General features: G+C 53.4%; 1 protein-coding gene across 2 annotated transcripts; it reads left to right on the top strand.

The window, feature by feature from the left end:
• Positions 1-396: 396 nt before the first annotated feature.
• On the top strand, positions 397-20,073 carry IL17REL (interleukin 17 receptor E like). Of its 2 annotated transcripts, none has more exons than XM_066253050.1 (16): positions 397-572; positions 4,553-4,580; positions 12,179-12,328; positions 12,487-12,596; positions 12,856-12,970; positions 13,223-13,267; positions 13,512-13,651; positions 13,901-13,972; positions 14,054-14,108; positions 14,537-14,700; positions 14,770-14,814; positions 15,051-15,108; positions 15,258-15,430; positions 15,636-15,710; positions 15,905-15,962; positions 19,996-20,073. In XM_066253050.1, the coding sequence occupies exons 1-16, from the start codon at positions 471-473 to the stop codon at positions 20,025-20,027; spliced, it is 1,422 nt and encodes a 473-aa protein (XP_066109147.1). In that variant the 5' UTR covers positions 397-470; the 3' UTR covers positions 20,028-20,073. The 2 variants fall into 2 exon arrangements, with proteins under 2 accessions (XP_066109147.1, XP_066109146.1); XM_066253049.1 differs by lacking the exons at positions 397-572; positions 19,996-20,073 and adding exons at positions 2,968-3,558; positions 16,973-17,850.
• The last annotated feature ends 622 nt before the right edge of the window (positions 20,074-20,695 follow it).

The raw sequence follows: 20,695 nt of genomic DNA, 5'->3' as shown, positions 1-20,695 counted from the left end.
CTGACACGGCTGAGCTGGACAACCAAGGTCATTGGCCACCACCCACCTCTGCCATCAGGAGGGTTGTCTGATAGACGGAGGTACACTCAGGAGCCGACTGGTGTGAGGGACGGCTCGCTGGTCCCTCAGGCCATCCTGCCCCGGCAGCTAGGCTCAGGAAGAACCCAGTTACATGGAATGCCAGTGACTCAAGTATAGGAGTCTGGCAGCCTAGAAACCCCACGGGCGTCTGGCCAGAGTCTGCAGACCCACAGCGCAAGCCGGGACAAGCGGGAAGTTGTGGGTCTGTGGTTTCAGCCTTCCCACTTGGGCTCTATTCCACTGGGAGTCAGTGAGAAGGGGTGTCCACTCCTGTTTTCTTTTGGGGCTGAGCTGTGACAGGAAGAGGCAGGAGCAGCTGCCACAGGGCATCCTGCAAGCTCAGCCCATCCCCTCGCACACACATTCACACAGTTACTGCCACACAAGCCATGCTCACTGGGCAAGCCATCGCACTCCTGTCCCTGACCTGGAGCACCTACCAGAGCCTGGCCATCTCCCGGATCACGGAATGTGGCCTCTCCTGTTCTCAGGTGAGCCTGTTCCCTCAGAAGCTCTCATCCTGAGGGGGCCCTGGTTCCTCCACAGGTAGGCACTGGCCTGGCACCCTGAGCACACAAGTAAGAGTGACAGGTGGAGGTGCAGGGCCCTAGGGGTGGTGAGTGATAGGAGGCTGAGGGGGACATGGGGACCAGGGATCCCTGCGAGGAGCCCGCCTGGCGCTGCGGCACTGCTCCGGGAGATGTCTGCTGGGAGCCTGAGGGGCAGGGTGAGCTGACACACCTGTGGCCCTGTCTCTGAGAAGATGCGTTAGGGGCAGCCTGGAGCCCAACCTCCCCAAGCCACATTGCATCACCCAGGGCCCTGGCTCTGGCAGTGTTGGGCTTGTGTGGACACTGACAAGGAAATGCTTCAGGGAACACTATCATCCTGGGCGGGAAGGAGCCGTCAGGCAAAGACACAACTCAGAAATGGTGGTGTCTTGGGACTTTTCAGGGCAGAGCAGGGTGACTCAGCCTCACCCAAGGGGTGATCCCAGCAGCACCTGCCATGAGAAGTGCGCCCAAGTGCCTTGAGGTGCCCCAGTGCCAAGGCTGGCCAAGGCACAGCCAGACATGGCCCGGAAGGTGTCACAGGGATGGGGGACCCGACTGGGAACCTGCTGTGTGCACTGGTCCAGGTGTGGGACAGCAGGGTGGCAGACGCAGCCCCTGCCCTCAAGGACGGTGTTCTAGTTAGAAAAGCTCACAACAGAACTGGCTTGCGGTTGGCCATGCTGAGGAAGAGAGGAGAAGGGGCCAGGGTAAGGGCAGCCTGGCCAAGGACTCGTGTGTGTCTGGACCCCAGAGACTCCCGGGGACTCTGGTCCTCGTTCAGGAGGAAGGGCATCTCTAAGAAACCTGGGAATGTGTCCAGCAAAAAGCCTGGGAACTCAGCAAGGGGCAGAGAGGGTTCGGGTGGCTGGAGCGCTGGGAATGGGTCAGGCAGGACCTCAGACCTGAGGAGCAGTGCCCCTGGGGGCTAGGCAGCTCCCTTAGGCTGTGGAGAAAGCAGGCAGATCCAGGTGAGGGGATGGTGGCCCAAACAGGAGGGGCTGCTCTGGGGTGCCCCCTGAGGGTAGAGGTGGCAATAGGGGTCCTGGGTGCAAGAGGGGTTCTGGGTACATGAGGGAGGAAGGCAAAGTAGCCTTAGAGTGGCCTTGAACCTCAGGGCTGATGGAGGAACCAGTCCTTAGAGGGGTGTCTGGCAAATGTTCATGAAAGGGAAATACTCATTTTTGGAATATGGGATTTGAGAAGCCCAACAGATGTGGAGAGCTGATGGATGTTGGAGTGGAGATGAGCAGAGGCAGATTAAGGTTGGTTGAGGCCCCAGGCGCAGAAGAAAATATTGGGGCCCTAAAAAAGAGAGGGAGAGAGAGAAAGACAGGGAAAATAAAAATACATGTTAACTATATTTTTAAATAAATAAAAAATATTACGTACTATTAATGTTAAAATTGCACATGTGAAACCAAACTTGATGTCATTAGAAAAAAGTGAAGTGTAGTCCTGGCTGGTTGACTCAGCAGTAGAGCGTTGTCCCAGCATGTAGAAGTCCTGGGTTTGATTCCTGGTCAGGGCACACAGGAGAAGCGCCCATCTGCTTTTCCACCCTTTCCCATTCTCTTTTCTATTTCTCTCTTTCCCTCCAACAGCCAAGGCTCCATGGGAGCAAAGTTGGCCCAGGCACTGAGGATGGCTCCATGGCCTCCACCTCAGGCGCTAGAATGACTCCGGTTGCAATGGAGCAACGCCCCAAATGGGTCAAGCATCGCCCCCTGGTGGGCATGCCAGGTGGATCCCAGTCGGGCACATGCGGGAGTCTGTCTGCCGCCCCCCACTTCTCTCTTTTGAAAAAAAAAGTGTTAAGTTGGGGTTTTTCAGGGCCCTTCGGAAGTCAGGGCCCAGGGTGCATGCCCAGTGCACCCGCCGTTAAATCCACCTCTGGAGATGAGGGTTTGGTCCTCCTACTTGGGGAAGGCACTGGACGGTCTGGGCTGAGGACTAAGCCCGACATGGGCCCTGAGCAGGAAAAAGAATCCTGGAAAGAAAGTGGAATGGGGTGGAGGGGGACAGGAGGCCATCGGGGGAGGGGAGGGATTCATGCCCATAGGTACAAGTGACCTGGCGTCTGGGGTGGGTGGAGTTAGGGGAGGAGAAGGGTGAGAGGCAGGGGCAGCTCACAGCTAAAGGAAGGAGGGAGCAGGAAAAGGCGCTGCCCAGGGGTGAGGATCAGGGACAGGAGCTGTAGCAGGAGGGGACAGCAGGAGACCTCTGTCCCATCTGTGTCACAGAAAGGTATCCTGGTCCTTGGCCATTCTGCAGTGAGAAATAATCTTTGCTGACCTGGCAGTCAAGGCTGAGGGACAGGAACAGAGGGGGCAGGTACTGCCTGTGGGGTGAATGGGAAGGGAAGGGCCTCAAGCTGCATGGAGTCATTAGGGACCTCCTGCTCACCCTGCTGCAGAGGCGGCAGCATTGCCCTGTGCCTCCTATAGCCCAGCCAGGACACTGGGTCCCTTTCTCCAGCTGGATGAAGTTCAAGCCTGGTAGAAGCAGCATGAGGGACCCAGACCCCACCTCAAAGATGTGTGCCTTGGAGCCTATCCGCACAGACACTCCTCGCTGCCCCCCTCTCCAGCCCACGTTGGGCTGGGAAGCCCCAAGAAGCCCAATGGAAAACCCCAGGACTTCTCCATCTCTATCCCGCCCATTACAGCACCCCAGGGCTCAGGGCCAGCCCTCTCCCATGTCCTGGGACACTAGGATTTCCAGGCAGCACAGCCCACCAGTGTTCTCTGGCCTCAACCTTTGCCCCTGTTCGTCCCTCTTCTTGTGTCCCCAAGGGCACCGAAGGGCCAACTATCAGACCACATCCACCTGCCCTCCACAAGACAGCATGGTCCACAGCTCCCTGTCTGTGTGGGTCTCCTGCCCTCCCCACACTGGCTCAGTCTCATTCTGGAGGGGCTCCCTGGTAGGCTGGCAGCCTGGTGGGTAGGGTACCAGGTGGGTAGGCACCCAGGTGGGCTCTCATCCCTGGATCCACTCTGCTCCTGGCATGTGAGCGGGGCTGCAGGGTCAAGGCATCCTGTCTAGTCTGTGTTCCTCAGACATCAGCAGGTCTTGTGGCTGCTGGAGATGGAAGAAGGGCACGCAGGCTGTCCCCAAGGAGATGTTGCAGTGGTCACCAGCTGGGATAGTGACAGGGGCGTGGGAATGAAAAGACCAGGAAGCTTTGTGAGCTGGAAAAGAAAACATACATTAGTAGAAAAACAGGTGAAATTCAACTTCCACCTGGAGTTTAGCCAATAACGTCCCCGTCATTGTGCCATTGCTTTGTGAGATGTTGACATCAGGGCATGCTGGGTAAACTCCCCCCTAAACTTAACACTATTCCAAAGTGAAAGTTTGTTTAGTAAGGGGGTGTGTGGGGAGATGGGAACAGGAAGGTGCCTGCTCCCCAAATCCAGGGAACACAAGTGTACCCCACTCTTATTTCTTCATCCCCGCACCTATGCTTCCAGCAGGGAGCCCAGGGTATCCATCTTGAACCCCCCAGCCCACTGGCCCAGATTCCTGGGGTCCTTAGCGGGTCAGTCCTCTCTGGGGAAGGGACAGAGGTCACCACGGCTGTTGCTTCTTGCTGCCACTGGTGTCACTATAGGTCACAGGTCATGCCCTCCAATACCCAGGGCAGCACCTACCCTGCTCCTCAGGTATGTAGCCTGGAGCATTGGGACCTCAAGGTCAAGAGGTCCAGTTTACACCATTTACTGAGTGACCAATACCTGTAGGCTCGGATTGGGCTTTCACAGGCTGTTTCCCCAGATACTGAGGAGGAGGAACCAGGATGGCAGCCCCCCACACACATCCCAGCCCCTCATCTGCCCCCTTATTGCTGGGTTCAGGAGGTGGGACAGGAGGTGGAGGAGCTGACCTCTTACACTTTCTCACTGTTTTGTCCCCAGGGCTTCATCTGCAAGAGCCGCATGAACCGTGAGTACATCTGAAGGGGGAGGGTGTTATGCTGCCCGCCCCCACCCCTCGCCACCAGGGTCACCTTGTCCTCCCTGGGAGTCAGGTCTGCCCACAGCCAGGTCTCCTCTCTATCCCTGGCCTGGGGCAGGCACATGAGCCTGCTGGCTGTGAGGTCACACATTCCATGCCACTTTATTTGCCTGTCAGTGATATATAGAAACCCCACTTCGTTGTCTTAAACTTTTCCTTTGTAATATAATAACCCACTTAAAATAGCTTTATCACCTTTGTAAACACTGCTTATGTTTGCTAAAAGGACTATAAGTGATGTAGAATATATAAGGAGGGAAGTTAAATAAATTTCACTCCAAAGCCCCGTATAGAAATAAATACAACTTATGTCAAGAAAATGTTGTTAGGCCCTGGCCAGTTGGCTCAGTGGTAGAGCGTCGGCCTGGCATGCAGGAGTCCTGGGTTCAATTCCCGGCCAGGGCACACAGGAGAAGCGCCCATCTGCTTCTCCACCCCTCCCCCTCTCCTTCCTCTCTGTCTCTCTCTTCCCCTCACGCAGCCAAGGCTCCATTGGAGCAAAGTTGGCCCGGGCGCTGAGGATGGCTCTATGGCCTCTGCCTCAGGTGCTAGAACAGCTCTGGTTGCAACAGAACGATGCTCCAGGTGGGAAGAGCATCGCCCCCTGGTGGGCGTGCTGGGTAGATCTCGGTTGGGCACATGTGGGAGTCTGTCTGACTGCCTCCCCGTTTCCAACTTCAGAAAAATACAAAATAATAATAATAATTAAAAATAAATAAACAAATAAATAAATGCACAAGTGCTGAGGAGGATGTGAAGAAAAGGGAACCCTTGTGCACTGCTGGTGGAAATGCAGACTGGTGCAGCCATTGTGTGTCCTCTGCTGTTTGGTCATCTGCCTTTGATCCCTTGTTTTACTGACTCCATTCCTTATTCAGATGTTTCCTCAGCAGAGACCCCGAAAGTGTAGCTTTACAGCTGGGTCACGTTTTCTTCTCTCTCATGTTCTTTGATTCTGTGTTCCTTTCTCTCTCCCTTCCCTTCGTTCATTTTTTAAAAACATTTTTTTTCCGTTGATTTGAGAGAGAGAGGTAGGGAGAGAGAGAGAAGCATCAACTCGTTGTCCCACTTAGTTGTGCCCTCATTGATTGTTTCCCATCTGTGCCCTGACTGAGGCTTGAACTTACAACCTGGAGGTCTAACCATTGTTCCAGGGATTGAGCCAGCAACCTCGGTGCTCCAGGACAATGCTGTATCCACTGAGCCACCAGCCAGGGCACTTTCTTTTCTTTCTTTCTTTTTTTTTAATATTCATTTCAGAGAGGAGAGAGAGAGAGAGAGAGAGAAAGGGGGAGGAGCAGGAAGCATCAACTCCCATATGTGCCTTGACCAGGCAAGCCCGGGGTTTTGAACTGGTGACCTCAGCATTCCAGGTCGATGCTTTATCCACTGTGCCCCTTTCATTCTTATTTTAATTTTCCTGTCCTGCGTTGGTGACATTCTTTCTGTCCTGGTCACACTTTGCAGTTCTCTACAAGACCTTGCTTCCTCCTGCTCCCTCAGCCCATCAGACTTTACTGGACATTGGATTTCCAAGCTGCGGACCCAGCAAGGCCACACTGTCTCAGTCATGATCCAACGGAACTGGTTATTGGTCTCTCGTAGAGCGTACCCCGCTCTGTGCCCCTTTCCTTTCATCGTCCCTAGAGGTGATGGTGGCAGTGTAACCGGGGTCTCTGAATCCTCAGATACCAACAGAGCACAATGTAGTAAAGCAAGATGCTCACTTTCAGCACCCCAGGCGTGTAGCTTGTCAGCACCCATGCAGAAGGTGACCAAGTGCGGGGGAACCCAGAGAGACAACCAGAAGAAACAGGGGAAGCAGGGGGGGCCACCCTACTCCTGTTGCCAGAGGGAGGGTCAGCTCCACTGCCAGCACCGGGACCCCCCTTGTGAGATGTTCTGACAGAGGAGCTTGGAGTGACATCAAGTCTGAGCCAAATAAGGATGACAGAGGCAAAAAAACAAAAACAAAAAACAAAACAAAAAAACCCCCACGGAGACTCAGACAGACACTCGAGGGGAACAAGCTAAGAAATTGGAAAAGCCATCCACCCTGCTTTCAAGCACTGCACAAGAAGAACAGAAGAGGGCGCGCTCTGCAGTAGAGAAGTTGCCAGACTAAGCCTGCTGCTCAGAGCTCAGGGAGAGGACATTCACGTAAGTACAAGCAGTGGCAAAGAGTTCCAGACAGGTAACGACAATAAAAAAGAGAATAAGGCATAGAATTGCATCCCGACAGACAATGGACATGCACCAGCAAGGCATGCTAAACAAACCTAGAACTTGTAGCACTTCACTTCAAAATGGGTTAGGACAGTCAAGAAAATAGTGCAAGACATTAAAGAATAATAATATGAACAAAAAAAACTAGAAAGATTCAGAAATGAGGTGACAACACTCAGAATTATAAATAAAGGAATAAAACTGTTTTAGGAAAGACCACAGGAGAACACAAGAGTGAAGAGACCCAGTATTGAATGCCTTTAAGACAAAAGGAAGATGAAAAGGAGGAAATTATTGAAAAATCAAAACAAATGAAGAAAAGAGATTAAAACGACACGTGAAAAAAGCTAACGGCTGCATTAGACAAAGATGTCCAAAAACAGGTGATATCTTAGGAAGAAACCAAAGCCACAGAACAAACACTAAGAACTGCTGTTCGAGAAGATTACTTTTTTCTTTAAATTAGATACTTGAGAGGGCAAGCCACACACTTCAGAAAATCGATCCTGAACACTCAACCCCAAAATATAGTCTGGTAAAATCACTGGATTTTAAAGAGAGACAGAAAGATATCTTTTGGCATCTAGGCAAAAAGTATACAGTTTATAATGGAAAGAAAAGTGTATTGTGTCAGACTTTACAAGTGACATTTTTCACATGAAAAAAAGGGACAGCAAAGCTCTAACGCACAGTATAGTGAATATAGACAATGATATCGTATTATAATCATGAAATTTGCTGAGAGACCAGGTCTTAATTGTTGCAACCACAGATTTCCAGCCCCGTCTTTTCAGCATGACTGGCTGTAGTTCATGCCTGTCAGTGTCTTACTGGAGGACTCGGTGGAGCTGTGTGTGGCCAGTTGTCTCTGCTGGGTCTCCCTTTTGTCAACTCTCTTGTCCTCTGCCTGCTCAACACCCTTGAAGAACGATTCTTGGAGTTCCTTGAGGCCTGGGAGGAAGGAGCCTCCCCCAGACTGGGTTCACCTTTGTTCCTAAGTGGTTCCCAGTATAATGTGTGACTGTCGGGACCGTTCCTAATGAAACCACAGATTGAGGTTTCTTGGATCACCACAGATGGAGGTGCAACCAGTGATAGGAACCAGCACCAGATCCAGAGAGGTCATGACTTTCCAGGAAGACCTCCGGTCATCCACGCCATCCCACCGTGCCCACAGGGTTTGTCCTGGTTCTCCACAGGGCAGCTCTGTGACTCCCCTACAGCCGTGGGCTTGGCTGGGCGGGGAGACACTGTGGTTTCCTTGTGCATGTGTCCCTCTGGCCTTTCTCAGTTATGGGCCTGATGATCCTGATTCTTTCTTCAGTCTCAGAAGTTTTTCAATTTTCTTTTCTACATGGTTTTAATTTTTTTTTCTTCAGTGAGAGGAGAGGAGGCAAAGACAGACTCCCACATGTGCCCTGACCGGGATCCACCTGGCAAGGCCATCTGGGGCATTGCTCCGTTGTCCAGCAACCAAGCTCTTCTTAGCACCTGAGGCGAGGCCATGGAGCTATCATCCTCAGTGCCGAAGGCCAACTTGCTCCAACCAAGCCATCACTGTAAGAGAGAAACAAAGGAGGGAAGAGATGGAGAAGCAGAAGGGCACTTCTCCTGTGTGCCCTGACTGGGAATCAAACCCAGGACATCCACACACCAGGCTGACCTCTACCACTGAGCCAACCGGCCAAGGCTACTTATTTTTTTTCCACCAGCATTGTTAGTTGTTTCTGACCATGAAATTGGTCCACATAGCCTGGCCTTCTGAACAGCAGGGAGTGAAACCCCAGGTTGTTCTAAACACAGAGCCATCTCTCCTCCTCCCTCATCACCTCGAATTTACAGTCACCAGTGTGTCTTCCCAAGCCCATGCCCACACTCCTTCCATAACCCGCTTCTTCCTCTTGAGTTCCTGTTCCTCCTTTTAAAGCTCATCTGTTGTTACTTGTTATGCCAGGAAGGCTCTGTGGCAGTTTTTTAGTCTCTGATTGACAGCAAGTGCATTTACTTCTTCCTAGGTCTTGGTGACTTGTTCCGGGCACATGATTATTTCGACAATGACAACAAATTGTTTCTTCTGTTTTGAGCCACAAATAATTTAGCGTGTTTCTGTCCTCACTATAGACTTTCTCCCTGTTTTGTCAGCTCACTTTGGGACAGAGCCTTTTTTTTTTTTACAGGTTTTGTTCTGTAACAGTGACTTCTCCTTTATGTCCATTGTATTTAATTCCACAGATTTCCACATTTCCATGCTCACCTGGGCCCTTCTCTTCTACTGTTCTACCTTTTAAAGTATATATGTATATATATATTCTGGTTTTGATAATTTCTTTGGTTGGCTGGAATAAGTCTTCATTTTTCTCCAGAAAAGGTCAAAAGATGTCAACTTCTCATTTCCTATGAGAAGGAGGTTGTCACACACATGACAGACAGCTTGGGTGGAGAGTGAGATCAAAAGCACCACCATTTCCCAAGGTTGCTGCACATCAAGCCCAGCAACAATCGTCCACCACAAGGAGACATAGGCTTGGGCACAACATTCTCCTCACCCTGTACCCCCACGTTATCTGGCTAGCCCAGTAGCCTTTACCATAAAACTCATGGCCACGCAGAGGCTGGGCTGCTCCTTTAGATAGCCTCTTCTCTGATCCTGGCCACTGTCTTTGATGTCCTTCCAGAAAGCTCTGGATAGTCCATCAGACACAAGACATTAGTTACATTAGCTCCAAGCCAACGGTAGGCCAGGCATGTGCCATGAGGGCCCTGCCAAGTGCGGGTGACTGTTTAGAACTTCCACCAGCTGGAGCAGGGTTTATCACAGACCCTTTAGATAATAAAAGGCAGACCCACTCACTATTCGTTGGTTTTATTGGTCTTTAAATCTCCATCGGTCTAGTGGGAGAAAGCGGAGTGAGCCTGGGTCCCCTTGTCTCTCCCACTCTACGCCTCCCCCCAATGAAACCTGATGGAAAGACCCTCAGGGATGTGAGGACAGTGCCCCCTGGGTATTTAAAGCCTCTATTTTGTTGTTGTTTTATTGTTTTATTTTCCCCACTTCTGATTGTGTTAAACTGAGTTGGGAGACACTGCCTACTAAGGGGCCACCACAGCTGGGGAAGAATTTGGAAACTTGCTGCCATCTTATACTCACAATGATCAGGGAGAAGGAAGTGACCTTTTCGGCATTATTGACATACAGTTGACACAAGCAAGTTTACATGCTTCAGATGTTCCATTTGCGAAGGTTTACCTATGTACACACCTGTGAAACCACTGCCCACGTCAGGATAAATGTATTTTTCCATCACTCCAAAGGTTCCTGATGCCCTTTGAGTCCTCCCTCTTCACTCTAACCCTAACCCCACAGCCACAGGCGTGCTTTCTGTCCAGAGAGACTAGTTTGCATTTTCTAAAATGTTATGTGAATGAAATCACACTGTGTGTATGCAGGAGATCTCCACTCAGGGTAATGGTCTTTGGAATCATCAGATTCTTGCCCCCTCATCTTCCGTTTTCTGAAAGCAATTGCAGAACATATGTGTGCTTTTGTTGACTCTTTGTTGCTTTTCTGTTTCCTATTTCATTGGTTGCCACTCCTATCTTGTCATCATCTCCTTTCTTCTGATTAAGTCTGGTTTCTTTTTTTGCCCCTAGTTTGAGAAACAATTGACTTAAATGTTGTCTTTGTTTAAGATGATCATTTACTCTTCTCTCTCTAATTCCTGACGGTGAAAACTGAGGTCGCTAATTTGAGATCTTCCTTTTCTAATGTAGGAGTTTGGTGCCACAAATTTCCCCCAAATAATATTCCCTTTAGCAGCATCCAACTCTTTTTTTTTTTTTTTTTTTTTTTTTTTTTTTTTTTTTTTTTTTAGCAAGAGAGAGAGAGACAGGAAGGGAGAGAGGTGAGAAACATCAACTCATACTTTTGGCCCCTTAGTTGTACATTGAGCTTCTCGTTTATGCTTTGACCAGGGCTGAGTTAGTGACCCTTTGCTCAAGCCAGAGACCTTGGGCTTCAAGCCAGCGAGTATAGGATCATGTTGATGATCCCGTACTCAGGCCAGCGACCTCAGGATTTCACCCTTGGGTCCTCAGCATCCCAGGTTGACACACTATCCACTAAAGCCACCGCTGGTCAGGCTCAGCATCCAACTTTACTATATGTTGTCTTTTCATTTTCATTCAGTTTAAAGTAGTTTTTAATTTTTGTTTTCATTTTTTGCTTTGGCCCACGAGTTGTATAAAAAAAAAAGTATGCTGAAAAATAAATAAATAAAAGTATACTGATTAGTTTTCAAATATTTGGAGATCTTCCAGAACTATCTTATTGATATCTAATTTAATTACATTGTGGTCACAGAAGATGGTTTGCATCCTGCTTGATGTAGTTTTCATCTCTAGAGGTTGGATTTTGGTTTTTAAAATAATGTCTCCTATGCCTATAGTGAACTTTTTGAACATATGAATACAGTTATAACTGTATTAATATTCTTGTCTATTAATTCTAATATCTATGTCAACTTCAATTAATTGATTTTTCTTTCCATTCTGTGTTGTGCTTTTCTATGATTCTTTGCAAGGCTTGTAATTTTTACTGAATTTACCCTGCTGTGTGCCGGGTATATATTTATATATTTTATTTCCAAAAATATTCTTGAGTCTTTTCTGGAATACAGTTCAGTCGCCAGGAAGCAGCTTGATGTTTTGGGGTCCTCCTGCTAAGATTTGTTGGGCAGGACCAGGACAGGCTCAGTCTGAGGCTGACGGTGCCCCTGACTGAGGCAAGACTCCTGATTACTGTCCCCAGTGCCCTCTGGTCTGGCCGGGAACAGGCCCCTTCCCAGCTTGTGTGGTGCAGGTCTTGTCCCCTCAGATCCCTGCCACTGTCCTTCCCGTCTCAGGTAGCACCTGCAAGACTGCGCCCATCCACGCTCTGCTGAGTGTGCAGCAGACTGAATGTTCTCCAGGGTTCTCTCCACACCATTCTCTCGTCTCTTCTGCTCTGTCCTGCAGACTCCAGCCTCTTTGGTCTGCCCAGACTGTCCCATTTCCTCAACTCACGTGCAGCCCGCTCCGCTGACCTGAACCCCATCCCTGATGCTGGACAGACAGTCTGAGCATGGCTCAGGGGTGAGCCCACCACTCACCAGGGCACTGGCTCCCTGATTCCACTGGACAAGGTCATAAGGACCCCTCCTCAGATTGTGTAGCCCCAGAGCTCGCTCCACTGGCCCAACCACCACAGAGCTTCCCGGGGCGCCAGAGAGCCCTGTGGCATCACCCTCCTTCTCCCTCCCTAGGGAACATATTGAACAGCTTCTGCCAGCAACCCCCCACCTCCATGTTTCGGTCAGTCCTGGGGGCCCTGACTCTCTCCACTGTGATGAAGTGCACCCCTGACAACAGCTGCTCCCTTCTGCTGCTAGTGCAAGCCTCCCTCACACTGCATGGTGAGAGGGGTGACACCCAGGAAGTAGGTGGTGGGCCCATGGCTCCTTTAACCCCACAACAATGGGGGGACCTGCTAACTGCACTTCCCAGAGAGGAGGGGAGGAAGGGGTTTTACCATTATGGTCCAACGAACCTGCCTGGCCCCTCCCTCCACCAGAGAATGTGCGGGGACTGGAGGCCTGCTCCATGAACCTGGACACCCAAGGGACACACTGTCACAGTATGCGGGTCCCCAGGGCCTCTCGCCGGCAGCAGGTGGGGCAGGAGGTGAGGCCAGAACTGCCAGTCCAGCCCCAAGCTTTTGCCAGGCAGCAACTGTCTCCTGACCTGCTCCTGTCTGCCCTCCCCTCCCAGTCGCCTGTCCACAGCCTATCCTGGGGCTCTGCCACCCAAGGTCCAGGGAGTGGGTGCTACTCCACCTCTGCTCCCAGATCGTGGGTTCCAGTTGTTCTAGGTGGAGTTGGCCTGACCAGGGTGGGTGGGCAGAGGCCCCATGTCTACCTGCTTCACCCCTGTATCTGCCCAGCTCCAGGTGCACTTTGACTGCTTTGAGGTGAGTGTGGCTCAGAGCCTCTATGTCACCCTGAGGACTGTCCCCCACTTCTGTGGGGTCCAGCTGGAACAGCAGTACCATGTAGAAGGTGAGAGCCCAGGGGTGGGCCTGGGCACAGCTGCCATCTGGCCTTTAGGAACTGATGTGCATTGAAACTCACCCAGGGCAGGGGGCAGGACCCATGCTGGACAGCTCCCAAGAATATCGTCTGGCTTAATTTGGTGTCACAGCCTCCCTGGAGAGGAGGGACTTCTGAAAGCCACAGGGATAGAGGTCCAGCTGGGGCATTGCCCCTCAGGGCAGAACAAGCTGAGTCCAACATTGCCTCTGTCATTTGCAGACTGCGGAGATGAGGATGTGGGAAGGAATATACCAGACTGCTTTGGTAAGCCCCCTTCACAGGTAGGATCACGCCTACCTAAGACCCTTAGGTTGCTGTGCACACAACAGCCCTCCCACCAGGGTCTTCTTCCTGCCCCACTTAGGAAATCAAGATGGGTCCTCAGGTGAACTATTTCCAAATGCCAGGGTCTAACAGGGGCCATCACCTCAAGGCTCTCAGGACAGGTGGACCCCTGAGTCTGGTACCTTTGGTCCCAACATGGCCTCCCTTGCCACCCCCTCTATAGCAGGGAAGCTGTCCTACTGGGTGGACCGCAGCCGCAAGGTCGTTCAGGTACAGGTGCCAGAGGTCCCTGGGGGCCCGGACTACTACGTGCGTCTCTGCCTGAAGTGGTACACCTGTGAGGACGTGGGCGCACCTGTGCAGGTGAGCCCCAGGCCTGAGCCTGGGACACAACTGCACACCCCAGACCACGCCCACACAGACCAAGCCTCACCCCAACACAAGCCCCACCCACCCACACCTGCCCCAAGTCCAAGACCCACCCAATGCCCCACCCTTCCAGGCCCCCCCCCCTCACAGTTTACTCACAGTCCCCTTGCTCTGGGCTCTCCCACTCCAGGCCCTGCACCCAGGGCAGCTTCTTAGCTCTTGGTTCCCATCTGTCTACTGCAGGTGACAGCGAACAGTGTCTCTGGGATGGTCTCTCTGCCTTACAGCCACGAGCTGCCCTGCCTGTGCCTTGAGGTTAGTGAGGGTGTGGCCTTGACTGCGAGGAGGGGACAAAGGGATGGGCAGGCCTTGCTCTGATCCCAGCGCTTCCCACAGAGCTGGTCTGCGACTCCAGATGCCTTGCGGACCCAGACCTGCCCCTTTGAAAATGGCAAGTGCCTTGTAGTGCCAGAGTGGGGAGAGGGAGGGAGGGGAGAAGGGTGGGATATGGGCGGGTCAGGAGTGTCCAGTAGGGTGGTGGCTGGCCTGGTCCAGTTAGAAGGGCTGAGGCATGGCGGCAGGCCTGCTCTAGATGACATGTAGTCAAAGGGTGTGCTGGGCAAGCCTCTCCAGGTGGTGGAAACTGTGTAGATTTGGGTATGCACATATGTGTGTGTACTTGCAAGAGGGATGCCCTGCCCTCTGCTCTGCTCAGTGACCCTGAACAGACTCAGGCCAGGCCAGAGGACTGCAGGAGGACTGCACCTGAGTCCCTGGCCTTGGTGCACCTGCCATGCAGGTGCTAGGTCCTATGGTCTACTGGCAGTGAAGGTAGGGCCCAGCTGACTGAAGCCCGGGGGTGGGGGAGGGTCCCTGCAGACACGGAGGCACTGTGGGAAGCCATCCGCTACCACCCAGGGAGCCAGGTGCTGAGCTGGGAGCCCGCCTGCCCCATGAGTGGCCACATGAGTCTGTGCTGGCACCCAGATCCAGGGGCCCACTGCCAGGAGCTGGAGCATTCTCACCGGCCCATACATGGCAAGGTGAGTGCCTGCCAGACAGGGTTGGGGGTGAGCACAGATATCCAGGGCCCTGACCTGAGCCCCCCTCAGGTGCAGTACTCACTGGTGGACACCCAGCCTCATCTCTGCCTCAAGGTGAGTGGGACAGGTCGCAGCCTGCCACACAGCAGTTGGGGAGGGTGACTAGGAGGCAGGTGGAAGAACCAGAGGCATTGGGCAGGGAGCCTGCAGTCTCACAGCCTCCATGCCTTGCTCAACCCTTGGTCCAGCATCCCAGCAGCCTTTCTGTCAATGGGTGGAGCTAAGGGCTGGAGGGTGAGGGCCAAGCAGGAGCTGCACCCCGCCACACCCTGTTCCTCACCTCTCTACAGTTCTCCACCAGCCTGGGTTTCCGGGTGAGGTGCCCTTTCCTCCAGCCACGCTTCCCAGGTGAGTCGCCGGGCCCACCAACATGGCCGTGGCCTCTGCAATGTGGACGCAGCAAATACAGGGGGACAGAAAGACAGGGAGCTGGTCGCTAGGCAGGACAAGTGCAGTGGTGGTGGGGGGAGCTGGGCCTCACCCCTCCACCCCTGCAGCCTGGAAGATGACCATCCAGCCGGCACCTTCCTTGTCCCACCTCCGGGTCAGCTTCTTCTCGCCCAGCCCCGCCCGCTTCCAGGTGCGCCTGTGCCACCAAAAGAAGATGTGGCCCCTTGCCTGCCACCAAACACTCCAGGCCACCACCCTCTCTCCAGCCTCTGCGAGCCAGGTGGGTGGGCACCATCCTAGGGGGACAGCTGACCCCTTACTTTCCTGCAGGCCTCTCTACCTCCCACCAGGCCAGGAGGGGCCCCAAGGCGGCCGGCAGGGAAAGTGCTTAGAGGGCTGACCACGCACCACACACACACATGTGCACTAGGGACAGGGACATAGGGTAGCCTGATCTGACTCCCACTGCCTGTCCCCCCCACCAGGCTGACCTCACAGCGGACCCTGTCTTCGTGGACATTCCCAGGGACGAGGCCTGTGGGCCGGACACTTGCATCCAGGTGGTGCTGCCCTGCCCAGCCCTACCCCCAGTCCCAAATGGGGAGCTCCTGCCTCCCCAAGGTTTCCCTAGGGCCCTGCCTTGCTCTAGGGGCCTCTTCAGCCCTGCAGCCTCTCTGGTTGACCCTGGGGGGATGCAGGCAGGGTGTAGGGAAGGGCCACAGGCTGCACTGACCAAGCTGCCCCCTGTCTGCAGGGCTGGAGGACTGATGTACACTTCTCGGCCCCCCAGCAGCTGTGTGCCATACCATGCAGTGAGTGCCCCAGCCACAGGTGTGGGCGGGGGAGCCCTAAGGGGCTGCAGGAGGCTGAGGGTTGGACGCTGACCTTTGCTGGGAGCCTGGCCCCTGCTGTCCTTGTTTCCCACTGTCAGGGTGGTGTGGTGTGCACTACACAGGAGTTTGGGGATTGATGGGGGACACAGGGGCCACCCACTCAGAGTCAGGTTAGGCTCTGAACTAAGGCAGAGGCAGGCCAGACAGAAGGCCAAGCCTTGGCTCCTCCCAACAGTCACTGACCCCTCTTCTGAGGGTCCATCACCCAAACCAGGGCTCTGCTTCCTACTGTCCAGGAGCTTGGGATGTCCCTCAGGTCCAGATTCCTGGGACCTCAGGCTTGGAAGGAGACAGAGGGAACCTTGCGGGTCCTAGGTGTATGGTGGTGACCTCCGCCTGGGGATCCAGGAGGCCCTAGGATGTGAGTGGGGAACAGACACCCCCACCTGTAAGCCCTTCTGGCTGCCGAGTGGAGAACAGAGCAGATGCCAGGGAGGCACGAGGGCCAAAAAGGGGAGAAGCTGGCCTCCAGGCATCCAGGGCCTCTCGGGACCTTCCCACTGCTGGCCAGCTCAGCAGATGGGAAGTTGTCTCAGAATGGCCTTGAGCCCAGCTGAGTCACAGCATTCCAGAGCAGCCCCTATCCTGCTCCCGGCCCTCCAGGAAATACCCCAGGGCCTGCAGTGGGTCTCTCAGACCTCCATCATCCACTCCCCTCATCCCCTGGCAGAGTGTTTCAGCCAAGTCTGGGTCCCATTCCTTAGAAAATGTTACCTCCAGCAGATGAGAGATTACCCCAGGGGCCTGGTGTCTGGGCTGGGGCTCTTGGTCCAGGTGGACTCTTTCTGGAAACAGGACATGGGCACTGGCTCTCCAGGACTGGGCAGCTAAGAAAGGGCCTAGAGAGAGGGGTGGGCTGGGGGAGGGTGTGCCCCCAAACAAGGTGGATTCTTGGCTGATTTAGCCAGCCCCCATTTCTCTCTCCCCAGCTGCCACCTGGGAGAGAGCTGACTGACTGGGACCAGGGGTCTCATCAAGAACAAGCACGTGCCAGGGCTGGACTGCTGGGGAGCAGTGGGGACCAACTCACATCTGGGCTCCCCAAGCCTTGACAGAGAAGGCCAGGCTCAGAATGTGGGGTAACCCCAGGCTGTGGGGCCCAGGCACAGCTCCCCAGAGGCCTGCTGCTCCATGGGGGCCTTGGGCTGGGCCAGAGGCTTCAGCTCAGACAAAAGGCCTTCACATGCAAAAGAATGAAGTTGGACTCTTATCCAAGTGTCCATCAAGAGATGAGTGCAGCCCTGGCCAGGTAGCTCAGTTGGTCAGAGCATCATCCTGATATGCCAAGGTTGCAGGTTCCATCTCAGGTCAGGGCACATGCAAGAAGCAACCAATGAATATACAACCAAGTGAAACAACAAATCTATGTCTCTCTCTTTCTCTCTCCATTCCTCTCTCTATAAAAATCAATCAATCAATAAAAAAAGAGATGAGTGGATAAACAAAATGTGGTATAGACCTACAATGTATCATTAACTAAGCTAGGAAGGAATGAAGGTCTGATAGATGCTACAAAATTCAGTGAAGTCAGCCGGACGGAAGGCCCCACAGTGTATGACACCACCTGTGAGCCATGTAGAAAAGGCAGATTGAGGGGGGAGTGAGGTAGACTGGAGCTTGGCCTGAGGGAAGGGAGAAGGCAAACTTACTGTTTCATGGGTACAGACATTTTGTTTGGAATGATAAAGTCCTGGAAATAGTTTTGATAATTGCACAACATTGTGATGTCACTGAACTATGCTAAAAATGATTAAAATGGATATTTTTATCTCAAGTATATTTTACCACAATAAAAAAATATTTGTTGAAGAGGTCTTGACAGCAGCACAGTGTATCGCTCATAGGTCACCCTAAATTTCCCTGGTTACTGGGGTGGCCATTGCATTCCCAGTTTCTCTTTAGTCAGAGGTACTATGAAATATTCTCAACTCTCCATGACAAGGAGGTAGTTATAAGTTGGAACCAGGCATCTAAATTAAAATTCCACCAAAAATAGGGAGAAAGAGGGAGCAATATTTCTTGTTTACATTTCAAAGAGACTGTTCCAAGACTGTTAAGGAAGACATTACTGGGCTGTAAAACTGGCAAGTATGAAGTTTACTTAGCTTTTCAAAAGGTTTGCATACATTTCAAAGGGACAGAAAGAATTTACATGTTTCTAAAGAAAATGTTGTATAAGAAAAGGGAGGTGGAGGGGAGCTCTCTTTCCATTTTAGCACCAAGGAAAGTTCAAATTTACCCATGCAACACCTAGAAGCAGAAGAAAGAGCCAGTGCAAAGACCCTGGGGTGAGCATCAAAGGGCTCATGTGAGTGGAGGGAGAAAGGGAAGGGACAGGAGGTGGAGAAGCAGCGGGGAGTCTGCAGTCATTGAAAAGAAGTCGGCTTTTACCCCCAGTGAAGTTCAGGGCTTGGAGGAGTCACACGACCAGGAATGCGTTGAGAATAGGGGTGCCAGTAAGAACAGGGTAAGAACAGGGGTGGGGCAGAACAGGTGGCTGCAATAACCCCAGACAGAGGCCAAGGCGGTAGCTGGAGTGTGTTTTGATGTTAGAGCCAACAGGATTTCCTGGTGGAGGGGATGAGGAGTTGGAGAGAGGAACCAGGAATGGCTTGGGTGTTTTATCTGAGCACCTGGGAGTTTGGCTGAGCCTCCGAGATGGGAAAGTAGGAGGGAGCACGCAGGGTGGGGTGTCCAGGGCTTCAGCCTTTTATTAATTTGCGTTTGACATCCTAGTGGAGAGGCCAATGAGCTATTATAGCCTGTAGCATAGAGACCCCAGCGCAGAGGCTAGGTGAGGGAGCTGGGAGGGAAGAGGCGGCCAGTGTCCAGGAGGAGGGGCGCTGACGGGCCAAGTCCCGGGAGAACCAAGGGACGCAAGGCTGGAGGTGGGAACTGCTTTGACCAGATGAGCCCTGGAGAGAGGCCTGACTGGAGAGGGTTTGAGGAGGGAGGGGACAGAAGGAGGGCGCGCGGGCACCTGCGTTTAGTTGCGAAGGAACAAAGGAATAGGCGGTAGCTCGGGGTTGGTGCCGGCTCCGAGAGGTCTTGCGGGGAGGGGGAGGGGGGTGCCCAGATTGCAGAATGACTACAGGTGCGCGGCGGGAGGCTGCGGGTTGGGCTCTGCGGTGAGGAGGGCAGTGGGGCTTGGCCGCGGTCTTTGCCCGGGAGGTCTGGGAGAGGCGGGGTCCCGCGCACAGCAGCGGCGGGGAGAGCTGTGGAGGTGGACCATTGCTGTGAGGTGTGAGAAATGGCCATAGGAACGTGGGTTGGGGCACGTGGGATATAAGAGATGACCGCTGGGAGGACCCAGTCGTTTGGGGAACAGGTGCTGAGGCCAAACCAGCGGAGAGCTCTGCCAGGGCGGAGGGGGCGGGGTCACCGGCCTCTCCGGCGAAACCCAAGTCACTTGGTGCCTTGGGTGGGTGTCCAACTGCATGGTTCCGACCCAGACTGGCCCTGCACCCGCGGAGCGCGTTGTGTGTTGTGGGGAGGAGGGGCTTTTCTAAGAGCTGGAGGGACTGGGAGGGAGGGCGGGACCACCGCGTGGGGAAACCCCCAGTCCGACTTTGGGGTCTCGTTTCCGCCCGGATCCCCGCGGGTTGGTTGGGGCGGGGGTCGCGGTAACCCCTGGGGTGGGGGCAGCCTAGGCATTGGCGGGGTGAGGAGACGGAGCAGCTGAAGGGGCGGGCCCGGTGACCTCCGACCCGCCCCAGAGCAGGACAGTCTCCGGGGCACACGGCTGACATGCCTTAGAGGCCCTGGGGGCGAGGGGAAGGGGCGCATCTGCGAGGCCCCTCCAGAGCTCTGTTAGGGGGGTTAGGGAGGGGCCGAGGAGCGTAGCCCTCCTCCACTCGCGGGGCCTGGGAGAAGGCTAAGAGCTCCTGCCCTCCACCCCCGCTGTTATTGAGAAGAAATTTCTGAGGACACCTCCTTTGTCTTGGACCTCCAGGTTCCCAATGCAAGTGTCTTTCTCACCACTAGCCCTTATGGAGAACACCTCCCCCCACCCAAGAGGTGACAGTGGCGGCCACTTGGTGTACCAGCAGCTCGCAGCGGACGCATGCGCAAGGCTGTGCGCTGTGGACGGAGGGGGAAGCAGGTGGAAGACCTGGAGAAAGCACCCTGCGATCGCCCCTCACCCAACCCACAGTGGGAGCACGCAGAAATTGCCTGAAATATATATATATTTAAAAATATTTTGTTTATCTAATTTTTCATGATCATACAGTAAAATCGACTTTTTAATAGTGGTGTATAGTTTTACAAACTTGACCCTGTTCGGATAGCCATCACTACAGCAGGATACACAATAATAGTTCCATCATCCCCAAACGCACGCAGCCTGCTGAGAGCCACTGGGTGTTGTGTGAATGAGGTGTGCTTGCTTTCTTGACAGTCATCTGGATTAGCCTGTGATCCATTCACCCACCGACAGGCATCTGGGCTGTTTCCAGGGGTTACAAGTAAGGCCATGACCCATATTCCTATGCAGGTTCTCAGATGAACATTCATTTCTGCTTCCCTGGTTAAATGTCCACTGTGGGTTGGCTACAGAGCACATGATTGACTTCCTACGAAACAAGGGACCGTTTCCAGAGCTGCACCGCCCTCCTCCCCACTCCACCCATACCTCAAGCATTAGCACCGTG

Source organism: Saccopteryx bilineata, chromosome 1 (assembly GCF_036850765.1).
Source record: "Saccopteryx bilineata isolate mSacBil1 chromosome 1, mSacBil1_pri_phased_curated, whole genome shotgun sequence".
Taxonomy (NCBI): domain Eukaryota; kingdom Metazoa; phylum Chordata; class Mammalia; order Chiroptera; family Emballonuridae; genus Saccopteryx; species Saccopteryx bilineata.
This window is presented reverse-complemented; position numbering and strand designations above follow the sequence as displayed.

Bases quoted from the DNA above. Each gene is read 5' to 3' on its own strand.
- IL17REL (XM_066253049.1), top strand. From the start codon at position 3,115: ATGAAGTTCAAGCCTGGTAGAAGCAGCATGAGGGACCCAGACCCCACC. The intron at 13,652-13,900 runs GTGAGCCCCAGG...TGTCTACTGCAG, and splicing joins ACGTGGGCGCACCTGTGCAG to GTGACAGCGAACAGTGTCTC. The intron at 14,109-14,536 runs GCAAGTGCCTTG...GGGTCCCTGCAG, and splicing joins GACCTGCCCCTTTGAAAATG to ACACGGAGGCACTGTGGGAA.